The sequence below is a fragment of the Natator depressus genome, chromosome 14 (genome assembly GCF_965152275.1).
Source record: "Natator depressus isolate rNatDep1 chromosome 14, rNatDep2.hap1, whole genome shotgun sequence".
NCBI lineage: Eukaryota > Metazoa > Chordata > Testudines > Cheloniidae > Natator > Natator depressus.
The window spans coordinates 35,571,910-35,584,045 of record NC_134247.1 but is presented as its reverse complement, the minus strand read 5'-3'; the positions used below and the strand labels follow the sequence as shown (position 1 = coordinate 35,584,045).

The 12,136-nt window shown below is 49.5% G+C and overlaps 1 protein-coding gene across 1 annotated transcript in view; it reads left to right on the top strand.

The window, feature by feature from the left end:
* LOC141998861 (butyrophilin subfamily 1 member A1-like) overlaps positions 1–12,136 on the top strand; it is a 47,799-nt gene that overhangs the window by 8,712 nt on the left and 26,951 nt on the right. The window contains exons 3-4 of the mRNA XM_074971834.1: positions 2,838–3,185; positions 9,831–10,112. Of these exons, the coding sequence (XP_074827935.1) occupies positions 2,838–3,185; positions 9,831–10,112 (630 nt within the window). The remainder of the gene's footprint in view (positions 1–2,837; positions 3,186–9,830; positions 10,113–12,136) is intronic.

The following is a 12,136-nucleotide window of genomic DNA, read 5'->3' as shown; positions in this document are numbered from 1 at the left end:
GAACTGATAGCTCAAGGTTTGGGATTGGGAATATCTTGCTGTCTTATCTCCGGATTGTTCTAAATTTACATATAAACTTAAAATGTGGCTTTAATTGGAGTTTGGGTATATTTTTTCCTCTTTCTGCCAGGTGGAGTTGGCAGCAACCAAGGCTGGGTTCAATATCTAGAGCGTAACAGGGCACAGATTTACTGGTGCAGCTCCTCCTGCTGGTCACCTTGGGAATTAGCTCTCCAGCCTCAGAGCACCCCCCACTGGCCGGTGTCCCTCCTGCCTCAGGCCCCCAAGTCCCTCCTGGACCCCAGTGCCCCCTGCCTTGGGGTTCTTCCCCACAGCAGTGCCCCCACTCTCTGGGTCTCCCCTCCCAGGGGAACCCCACCCCCCTATACTCACCTTGCCTCAGTGGCTACTGCCAGTCATCATCTAGCCCCCTCTCACTGAGGAAAACTGCAGTCTGAAATGGCCACTCATCATTGGCAAGGGGGCTGGATCTGCTGGCTTTCTAGTCCCCAGCTGCCTCCCTGTAGTCCCAGTACCTCCTTGGCCTTTAGCAAAGCCTCAGCCTGGGGTTTTACCTGGCCAGAGCTCCCCAGCTCTGCCTGCTCTTCCCCAGCACTGCTCTGTTTAAGGTACCCTGTGCTCCCAGGCAGCTAAGCCCTTCTCACTCCAGCCCTGGAGTGAGACTCTTCTGCCAACTTAGCTCTCAGCCCTTACATCAGGGCCAGCTGTGGCCTGATTGGGTGTGGCCACAGCCGTGGCTTCCTCCCCAATAAACCTACCTCAGCTGCTTTTCACCTTCTAATCCCAGGAGCAGGGTAACTGCCCCGCTACATACGGGTTCCTCTTCAACAACCCAGAACTGGCTCGAGTCCCCACTCAGTAACCTGGGCAAATTACACACCACCCCTGGGTGCCTCTGAGAGATGACACTTCCCCACTCACAAGCACAGAGTCTGAGTGTAGAAAAGAAACTTAATGAAAGGAGGGGGGAAGTCAGCTGACATTAATTGGGAAAAATGCCACAAGCAGGCTTCATAATCATAAAACTGTGAGTAGGATACTCACCCCAGAGTGTGTAGGGCAGTGTCTTCTGCCTTGTGTTCTTGAGTTCTACAACCAGAAGTTCCTTTTCTGTGCCCCTCTCTGCTCCCTCTCCCCACCCCACTCCACTCACAGTGGTTGTCCTTGATCAGTGAGGAACCAGGGCTCAGAGGTGCATCTGTATGAGTTCACCTCCCTCCTGGGGAAGAAGGCACCTGGCTTGATCTACCCTCTGAGCACTTGCTCTGGCTAGTTACCCCATCAGCCCCTGTTCCTCTTGCCGATCACCTTCTGCCACCTGTGTCTGCTGTGACCTTGGCAGGTCAGTCTCTTGAGGTTCTATCCAGCTCTTAGTGACTGTCAGCTCTGAGGCTGGGCAGAGACACTATCCCACCAGAATTGATTGTCAGCTCTTTTAAGCACTTAAAATAACAAAAGGCTCCTAATGGAGCCTATTTAGCTCTACCTTTGAACCATGGGGAGGAACAAGTTAAACCAGCCCAGGGACCCTTAGGGAGCATCCACACCTCCTTGCTAAAACACTTGTCCCCACCCGCTCTGCTTTCTCAGGGTGGGTCTGGCATTGGAGCCCCTGGCTTAGCAAGGTGACCTCTCATTTGGGACTGGTTAAGCACAGTTCTGCTTCCTTCTACTCAGACAATAAAGACAACAACACTGATAACAGCATTCACTACCCCTGCATTCAGCAATAAAGTGATTTGTAACCCAGCACCAGCCAAAGTAGATCACTTGGAGCTACACAGCTCCTCTCAGCTAATTCCCAAGTTATATAAAAAAAAAACACCCTAGAGTTTTCAGGTACCTAAGTAGCCCCTGGAATCACAGTTAAAGTTGCCCCCACTCCCCAAAATCAGAAATGGCACCCCGGTGAGCCAGGAGTGGCCCAAAGGGCTGTGGGCTCTGGCAAGATGCAGCTCCTGTGTGATGGTGTAAAGCCTACCTTGAGCTGCAGGCTGAGTGCCAAGCACCATGAGTCACAGAAGCAGAGAAGGGTAACATACCATATATCATGCCACCTCAGCCTGTCCTCATAAGTCATGTGCCCCAGCCCCCTAATAATTTTCGTTGCCCTCCGCTTGACTTTCTCCAATTTGTCCACATCCTTTCTGTAGTGGGGGGACCAAAACTGGACTCAATACTCCAGGTGTGGCCTCACCAGTGCCGAATAGAGGGGAATAATCACTTCCCTCGATCTGCTGGCAGTGCTCCTACTAATACAGCCCAATATGCCTTTGGCCGTCTTGGCAATGAGGGCACACTGCTGACTCATATCCAGCTTCTCGTCCACTGTAATCCCCAGGTCCTTTTCTGCAGAACTGCTGCTTAGCCGGTCAGTCTCCAGCCTGTAACAGTGCATGGGATTCTTCCATCCTAAGTGCAGGAACTGTTTGGTTTCTGGCATACACTGTTCATAGCCCTGGGACAGAAAGCAAAGCACAGGTGCTGGTCTTTAGTCAGGCCTGCGGGAGAACCACAGTGAATTGCGGGGCCTGAAACCCCAGTGTGAGGGAGAGGGACGTGGGTCCCTGCCCAGAAAGAGGTGACAGCTGGAGGGTTGAGACCTAAGGGGCCATTCCTTGAGCAGACCACAGAGGGGTCAGAGGTGCAGTTACCCCAAGCCTGTAACTCTCTGCACTCATAGATATGTCTAGGGCACTGCGTGGGGACATGATGTTCACTTCTAATGCAGGGCATGCTCTCACTGTGGGTCTTACTGCTGAATTAATGCCGCCTCTCGCCAATTTAATTTCCATTTTTCATTGTACATTTCACAGCACAGTTCACAGTGACTGGACCTGACCGTCCAATCACCGCCTCCCTAGGAGGTGAGGCCGTCCTGCCCTGCCACCTCTCCCCCAGGATGAGCGCTGAGAACATGGAGGTGAGATGGTTCCGGTCCAGGTACTCTGCAGTGGTGCACCTGTACCGTGATGGGCAGGATCAGTATGGACAGCAGATGCTGGAATATCGAGGAAGAACTGAGCTCTTGAAAGACGACATCACCAGTGGGAGAGTTCTCCTGAGAATACGCGATGTCCGACCCTCCGATGATGGGCAGTACACGTGTTTTTTTCAGTCCAGTGTCTCTTATGAAGAAGCTTTATTGGAACTACAGGTGGCAGGTCAGTGACTTGTGGTACTTTGACGTCTTCAACAGGGTAATAAGTGGAGTCAGGGGGGTCATTGTGAGATGACAGGCGATTTTTCTCATTATAGTGGGGCAGTAGCTCTGCTCTGGTTAAGGTTTGTTCTAGTTCACTGTTTAACAACAATTTTTTCCCCTAAGGGCTCTAAAATCCACACGCATACTCAGATTGCCTTGAAAATTGTTGTGGCTCATTGGAGTCTGGGGCTAAATCTGAGGTCATTAGAGCAACGGTCCTCAACCAGGGTACATGTATCCCTGGGGTAGGCAGAGAGCTTCCAGGGGGTACATCAGCTCATCTAGATATTTGCCGAGTTTTACAACAAGCTACATAGAAAGCACCAGCGAAGTGAGTACAAACTAAAATTTCATACAGACAATGACTTGTTTATACTGCTCTATACGCTATACACTGAAATGTAAGTTCAATATTTATATTCCAATTGATTTATTTTATAATTATGTGGTAAAAATGAGAAGTCAGCAATTCTTCAGGAATAGTGTGGCTGTGACACTTTTGTATTTTTATGTCTGATTTTGTAAGCAAGTAGTTTTTAAGGGAGGTGAAACTTTGGGGGTACGCAAGACAAATCAGATTCCTGAAAGGGGTACAGTAGTCTGGAAAGGTTAAGAGACACTGCATTAGAGCCAGGGGTTAAGAAGATTCACAAACACCAATAAAAAGTCAGGTGATATTAGCATGTTGTGGTTATTACAACTTTATTGTGCACACCTGGGGCAAACAATGGCTGATCCTCCCCAGACTGATGTCACCAGTTGGGGTTGGTTCTCGGCTGGTGTCTGGCACCCACAGGGTAACAGTGGTTGATACACAGGAACCCATAACCCAGAGTCTGGTGTAAGCATGGGAGAACTGAGGAATTCCCCCCGCCCCGCAGGACAGGTGAAGGCAGGAGGCCTGACAGCTGAAGGTGGTGCCAGACAGACCAGCCAGGGCACAGGTGTAGCTAGTTCTGTAACCAGGACATGAGGCTTAGGGTAGGTGCAGTAAACACCACACTGCTGACAATCCCCATGGCTGGAAGACACCTCTGTGCACTTCCATTGACACAGCCTACAGACCTAGGGTGACCAGATATCCCAATTTTATAGGGACAGTCCTGATATTTGGGGATTTTTCTTATATAGGTGCCTATTACCCCCCACACTCTGTCCCAATTTTTCATATTTGCTGTCTGGTCACCCTATACAGACCTCAGCACTTAAATGAGACATACGTGATCATATCACAATGACAGCTCTGCCAGCCTGCTGTAATGAATCCCTTCGCCAGTCACTACAGAAACTCCAGACACAGGGAAGGCAGTGGGAGTGCAGGCAGATAGATGCTGGAATCCAAATCCGAGAAATACAACACAAACAATGGCACCTTCCTCATGCCTGTTTATTATGGCACCACCCTCACTGAAGCACTCCCCGAGCCTATTGCCAGCCCCAGGAGGCAGAGTTAAGGTTGCAGGGCTGGGGCGCTGTGTGCCGTTACTTTGTATCTCTTGGGTTTCAGAAATGTAAGTTTAGCCGCTCTCTGCATTTGGAAAGGCACAAGGCCCTACTGGGAAACTGTAATTCTGCATTGGGAAGTACTTTGTGGGAATTAATATGTAACTACAGAGCCCTCATGGCCAAGATGGAGTCTGCTCTGCAGAGCAGCTCCGGCCAAGAACAGATGCACACTGGAGCCCAGCGGGGTAACTCCCTTCCACCCCCGGGACACCTGTTCCAAAACCCACTAGTGTAAATACACACACACCAGAATAGATCAGTGAATATAGGAAAGGGAAATATTTATTTACAGAGGGATGAAGATAGAAAAACAACAGGGGGGAAATATGGGAGCACCGGTAAAACAGTGATAACACAATTCAAAATGGAAGATGCCAAACACTCCGTCTACACTCACAGTTCAGGAGTCCTGGGTCGAGTTCCCGTGCAGCACTGAGTCTTGTGTGCTCCTGGTTGTCTTTGACACCAATGAATTTTCCACAGCAAACCCCTCCAGTTCCCTCTTCTGCCGCTTTCTGCAAACCCACACAGAGCGACAACCTCTCCACTTACCTAGCTAACAGCCTCCCTCCTTATTCCCAATGCAGAGTCACAAACCCAAGTACTCACAGCCCCATACAGCTCGGGGTGACAGCGAAACTGGGTCTGGCTCTGGATTGTCCTTCTCAGGTGATTCCTCCCTTGCACAGTGCTCTTCCTGGCTCCCATCCTAGGGTGTCCCCAGCCAGCCACTCTGTCACTCCTGGGCTTTGGGGAGGTTCTTGGCTGCTGTCACTGTGTGAGGGCCTCTCACTGTAGCCCTCGTGTTGGGAGCTACAGACACACTCACCCTGTCTCTCCCCCTGTCTCCACCCTCCTCCCCCTGGAACACCCAGCACTTCCTTTGCCCCAGGACAGGTTTGAAGGGGCCGTGCTCTCTAAGCCCCAACGGGGTCACAAATGTTCGTAAAATTATCTTTGTAACTAAGTGAAAGTAGTGGAAGACTTTAGCCTCCCTGCCCATCACTTAAGCAGTGCACAGCTCCTTCCAGTGGTTCTTCTGATTCAGCCCTTTGTCCCTGCTGAGAGGCATTGTCTGTGTTCATAAAAGGGAGAGTCAGTCTCTTGTTCTTGCTCAGGAAACTGCAGGGTTATGTAGCAGCGCCAGCTCCCCACTACTGGTAGAGAATATGAAGCATGTGCACATAAGCTAGAACAGCACTAAATGAGAGACACAACTGCCTGGTGGATAGCACAGTGCACTGAGTGTCAAGGGACAGGTCTTTTAGTCCTGCCTTTACCACTGAGCTGTGCAAGAACTTGGGCAAGTCTCTGTGCCTCTGTTTCCTCTCTCACCCTTTGTCCATCTTGCCTGTTTAGACTGTAAACTCTTCAGGGCACAGGCTTTCTTCTATGATGTGTGTATAGTTCCCAACACACCAGGGCTCCAGTGTCAGCTGGGGCTTCTAATCGCTGCTCTAAGACAGACAATCATAGCCAATAATTCCCATACACTTGTAATTTGTGTATCTCATCATTTTAATTTGAATGCACTAACAATGTTACATTCTATTTAAAACCCTTCCAGCCCTCACTGCCATCTACAGGACAATAACTGTCAACTGTGGGTAACCTGAGCTGCCAATCATAGCCAGGGGTGAAAGTGGAGGCCAGCGTCCATAATGTGGGGTCGGGGGCGGATTTGGCCCCCAGAAGGGGTAGGGCCTCAGGCGGAAGGGGCAGGGCTGGGGAGTCCCCACCCTGCCCCTGTGTGCCTGCACTCCATCCAAGCCCCGTCCCCCAAGCGACGCAGCCTGGGTGATTATCAGGGGGCCTGAAGCTGGCAACAGGGGTTGGGCTCGCCCCCCCCCCCCCAACACACTGGTGCAGCAGCACTGCTGGACCCTACCAGCAGGCCCGCTGACAGGGGGAAGCAAAAAAGTCTGCCGTGTGCAGGCCGGAGCGGCAGCCAGATCTTGCCGGCGTGCTGCTCCAGCATGCACCAGCCCACTTTCACTCTGATCTCTTTACCATAGTGTCTTCGCAGTGGTTATTCGACAGCTGACAGCTCCCATCCACTCCGCCTGCGCTTCTCATTCTGGTGGAATACCGGAGTCGATGGGAGAGCACTCAATGGTCAATTTATCACATCTACACTAGACCCAATAAATCGACCCCCGAGGGATCAATTGCCACGCATCGATCCGGCCCCTAGTGTAGACATGCCCCAAGACACCACAATGGAATAAAGCTGCTCAAACTAAAACAATCATTAGGCTCATAAGAGGACAATCTGAGAGTTAACTGAGACTCCTCGTAAATCTAAACACAATCTTATCATGACATCCATACAGCAAATACTTTGCAAACAACAACAATAAAATTAGCATCAAACATACAGATTTCTTCAATACCAAATGGTTCACAGGCCACAAATCCTGTGCATTTAAAACATACTCTAATGATGTGCCATTAATGTCACCACACTGCCATGAGCTGAACAAGCAGCAAGCATCCAGTACTTCAAATAGGCTGGTAACCTTCTCCTTGTGGCTATCTTCTTGCTGCAATGAGTAAAACAGGCCTGTGACTATCAGTGCTCAGGGTGGAGATCTGATGTGGCTGTCTCCCTCTGGGTCTGGCTGAAATAACTTAAGATTTTGGAAAACGTTTTTCTTTATATAGTAAAAGCTGTTTTATCCAGCACTTCACCATCCAGAAAGCTCTATAAACTGGCATTTCTGATCATTATTGAAATTCCGGTTTATAGTCCACTTGGCGCAGGGCTGGCAGGGGGTTGGCGCGCAGGAGGGGTTATGGAGTGCGTGTTCTGGGAGGGAGTTTGGGTATGGGAGGGGGTGTGGGGCAGGGGGTTGTGGGGTGGGAGGGGCTGCGGCATGCCAGATTTGGGGGGCACTACCCTTGGGCGGCTCCCCGTAAGCAGCGACCTGTCCCTGCTTCTCCTAGGCAGAGGGGTGGTCAGGAGGATCTGCATGCTACGTCCGCCCACAGGCGCTGCCCCCACAGCTCCCATTGGCTGCGGTTCCCTCAGGGTGGGGTGGGGACAGCACACAGAGCCACCTGCCATGCCTCAGTCTAGGAGCAACCAGGACAGGTTGCTGCTTGCAGGGAGCAGCCTGAGGTGAATGCCCCAGGATCTGGCACCCGCCCCCCTTTCTGCCCCCCAACCCCTTGCCCCAAGCCTCCTTCAGCACCCAAACTCCCTCCCAGAGCCTGCACTCCACACCCCCTTCTGCGTCCCAATCCCCAACTCTGCACCCAAACTCCCTCCCTTTCAGTTAACCGGCATTTTTCACTCACCAGTACCCCCCATTCCTCCAACATGCCGGATAAAACAGCTTTTACTGTATTTGGGAGTGGAATTGGCCCCCACCCTTGGAGATGCCCTACTGAGCATGCTGCAAGGGCTCATGAACTTTTCCCTTTGTTTACCTGCTAGTCTTCAACTAGCTGCAGTCAGTGGACTGTTTAAAAGGAACAACAACAGAAGCATGGGGGGTTACATAGAATTTTCACCTTAGGCACTTTAACCTCAGTCCTTGTCTGTGGCTCTTGGGCATTTCCTATGAGTCTGTCGGACCAAAGCCTTGTGAGTCACACCCCTTCTGGGAGAGGACTCCGTAGCCTGTGCTCTTCTGGGCAACAATCCCATATGGGGAAGGCTCCAGACACTTGTAGCTTCTTTGTCTCTCCTTGTGGGTCATTTCCCTCCCTAGGATGGTCTGTGTGAAATTTCCAAACAACCTAAGGGCATCTCTGCACACACACACACTGACCCCACAATAATGAAATCAGTTTGAATTCACACCTTTGATTAAGGTACAAGACTCTTGTTTCAGATTAAGATAATTTTATTTCAGTTTAGCTCATCAATAATAAAAAAAACTCCAAGTGTGATCAGGTGTGGGAGGTGTTACCTTAAATCCTACATTTCCTTGTTGAGTGTTTGTGTTTCTGTTTTTCTGAGGCTGTGTCTGCACTGAGCTGTGTCTGCACTGAGGCTGTGTCTGCACTGAGGCTGTGTCTACACGTATAAGTTCAAAGTGCTGCCGCAGCAGGGCTTTGATGTGCGAGTGTGGACGTGCTGTGAGAGAGCTCTTCCAGTGCTCCTGGTAATCCACCTCCACAAGGGGATTAGCTCTGAGCGCTAGGAGTGCGGCTCCCAGTGCTTGGAGCCTGTCTACACTAGCGCTTTAAAGCGCTCAAACTTGCTGCACTCAGCAGGGTGATTTTTCACACCCCTGAGCCAGCAAGTTGGAGCGCTTTAATTTGCCAGTGTGGACGTGGGCTAAAAACCTCAAAGCGCTGCTGTGGCAGCACTGTCGCGGCAGCGCTTTGTTCGGACAGTGTGGTCACCCGCGAGCGCTCGGGAGAGAGCTCTCCCGGCGCTCTGTGTCATCCACCCCAATGAGGGGAATAGCTCCGGATGCCTCCCAATGCTCGGAGCCTGTCTTCACTGGTGCTTTACAGCGCCCAAACTTGCTGCGCCTGGGGGGGAGGGGGGGCGGGGGTTGATTTTTCACACCCCTGAGTGAGCAAGTTACTGCGCTGTGACTTGCAGTGTAGACATGGCCTGAGTGTATTTCCTGGCTTTCAGTTGTACCAGTTTTCTGCTATTCACATCTTTATTCTGGAAGGGTACAAGGCACTGCCAAGCAACCTGAAATCCCCCATAACAAGGTTTTTTATTTGTGAATTAATTTAATGCTTGTCTACCCATACATGGGCACTGGTCTTGATGAACTAGTGCAAAGCTCTGCGTGGACAATCCTAAATGAATTTGGAAATGGCTTATATTGATTTATCTTTAGTCAATTCCTTCTGGATTTAAGTGTGTCCACAAAGGAATTTGCACTTGATTAACTAAACCAGTTTAACTAAACTGGAGCAAATTTGTGCATAGAAAAGCCCTAATAGAATATTAATTTTCCTGTATATCAAATATTAATCTGGCCAACTTAACTGACCAACCACACTCGTGAACTCACATCCGATTATTAGTTTAATAGGAAATGGCTTTTGATAACAGTGTAATGAAGCTTTTGGCTCATTACTGGGCACTGTAGGATTATCACAAGTTCATTTATTTCTTCTGTAGATATGGGCTCTGCCCCTGTCATCTCTGTAGAGGGACATCAGGATGGAGGGATCCAGGTTGTGTGTCGATCATCTGGATGGTACCCACAGCCCAAGGCTCAGTGGAGAGCTCTCCAGGGCCGGCTCTTACCATCGGCCTCTGAAGAAATAACCCCAGAGGCCAATGGCCTGTTTCAAACAGATATTGTCATTGTTCTAACAGAAAAGTCCAATCAGAAAGTGTCCTGCAGTGTCAGGAACCCCCGACTCAACGAGGAGAGAGAGTCAGCGATTTCCATAGCAGGTCAGTGCCCGTCCGTGCTGCACATGGATAGACTGAGATGCTGCAGATATGGGCGGAGAGTATTTATCACTGTGTCTCCTATTTATTGGCCTGAAACCTCAAGGTTCTGAGCATGTCTTGTAAAGTCCTGAGCAACCTTAGTTCTCTTTGGATATATCTACAATACAATTAGACACCTGCTGGTGGCCTGTCCCAGCTGGCTCAGGCTAAGGGGCTCGGGCTAAGGGGCTGTTAAATGGCAGTGTAGATGTTCAGGCTCAGGCTGAAGACCAGGCTCTAGGACCCCGTGAGGGTCCCAGAGCTCAAGCTTCAGCCTAAGTCCATCTACACTGCCATTAAACAGCCCCTTAGCCTGAGCCCAGTGCACCTGAGTTAGTTGGCATGGGCCAGCTGCAGGTGTCTAATTGCAATATAGACATAAACTTTGACTCCAGTAGGAGCTGAGGGTGTTTAGCACCTTGCAGGCTGGGACACCATTGGCCACATTTTCATAATAGCTCAATACCCAGCTGTGATGGGTGGGACCCCCTTGGGATGCCACCTGATGTGTTGAGATGCCACTGAGTCAGTCTATTCTGCCAGCCTGCATCCCCTTTACCTGGTCTTGCTGGGCCAGGCTCACAAGGCTCTTCCAGCCAAGCACACAGGCAGGGCCACACCCAGCTGCAGAATGATACAGACACTGAGATCAGCTCTGGGAAGACTCAATTTAAGGGATTTGCCACAGCCCCAGGTGTTCACCTCCCTTGGAGCGCAAACCCAAACTTATATGAAATTCGTCCCTTCCCTCAATGTGGAGGAAGGTATGTACAACTCTCTCCCCCCTGCAGTTAAAAATTATATAAACTGGGTTATATTATAAACAAGAAATGTGTTTACTAACTTCAAAAGATGTATTTTAAGAGGTTAAAGAGGTACTAAACAGAACAAAGCAGACTACTAAGAAAATAAAACAAAGTACACAAACTAAGCTAGATTCACTAAGGAAATTGGTTACATATAGCAATTCCTCACCCTAGACAGAGGTAGGTCTTAGGTAGATTCCTTCACAGGCCAGATATCTTTCCTGCCTGGGTCAAGCAGTTCTTCCCTTCCTCGGCCCCTCCAGTTCTTGTTTCCAGATGTTTTTCAGTGTCTCTTTGGGTGGGGAGACAGAGGAGAAATGAACTGAAGACCTTGATTGTTTACATCCCCAACCTTATATAGGATTTTGATAAAGCAGGAATCCTTTGTTTGATTTCTCACCCCCCAGTGGAAAAGTTCAGCAGTCCAAAATGGAGGTTAGTATCAGGTGACCAGGTCACCTGTCTCTGTAGCATCACAGCGTCCGTCAGTGGCAGTATGGAGCATCCACAGGAAGGCCAAGACTTTTCACAGTCCATTGTCCTCACTGATGGGCCATCGGCCCTGTCTGGCTTCTCCATTGTTCTACCTGAAGTGTTAGCAGTGACTGTCACCCAAAATAGCATAGTTGAAATACAAATACATAGTCAATATTCCTAACTTCAGATACAAAAATGATATATGGATACAAATGGGATAATCATATTCAGTAAAAAGAAAAGGAGTACTTGTGGCACCTTAGAGACTAACCAATTTATTTGAGCATAAGCTTTCATGAGCTACAGCTCACTTCATCGGATGCATACTGTGGGAAGTGTAGAAGATCTTTTATACACACAAAGCATGAAAAAATACCTCCCCCCACCCCACTCTCCTCCTGGTAATAGTTTATCTAAAGTGACCACTCTCCTTACAATGTGTATGATAATCAAGGTGGGCCATTTCCAGCACAAATCCAGGGTTTAACAAGAACGTCTGGGGGGAGGGGGGGAGGTTAGGAAAAAACAAGGGGAAATAGGTTACCTTGCATAATGACTTAGCCACTCCCAGTCTCTATTCAAGCCTAAGTTAATTGTATCCAATTTGCAAATGAATTCCAATTCAACAGTTTCTCGCTGGAGTCTGGATTTGAAGTTTTTTTGTTGAAGAATTGCAACTGGAAATGGCCCACCTTGATTATC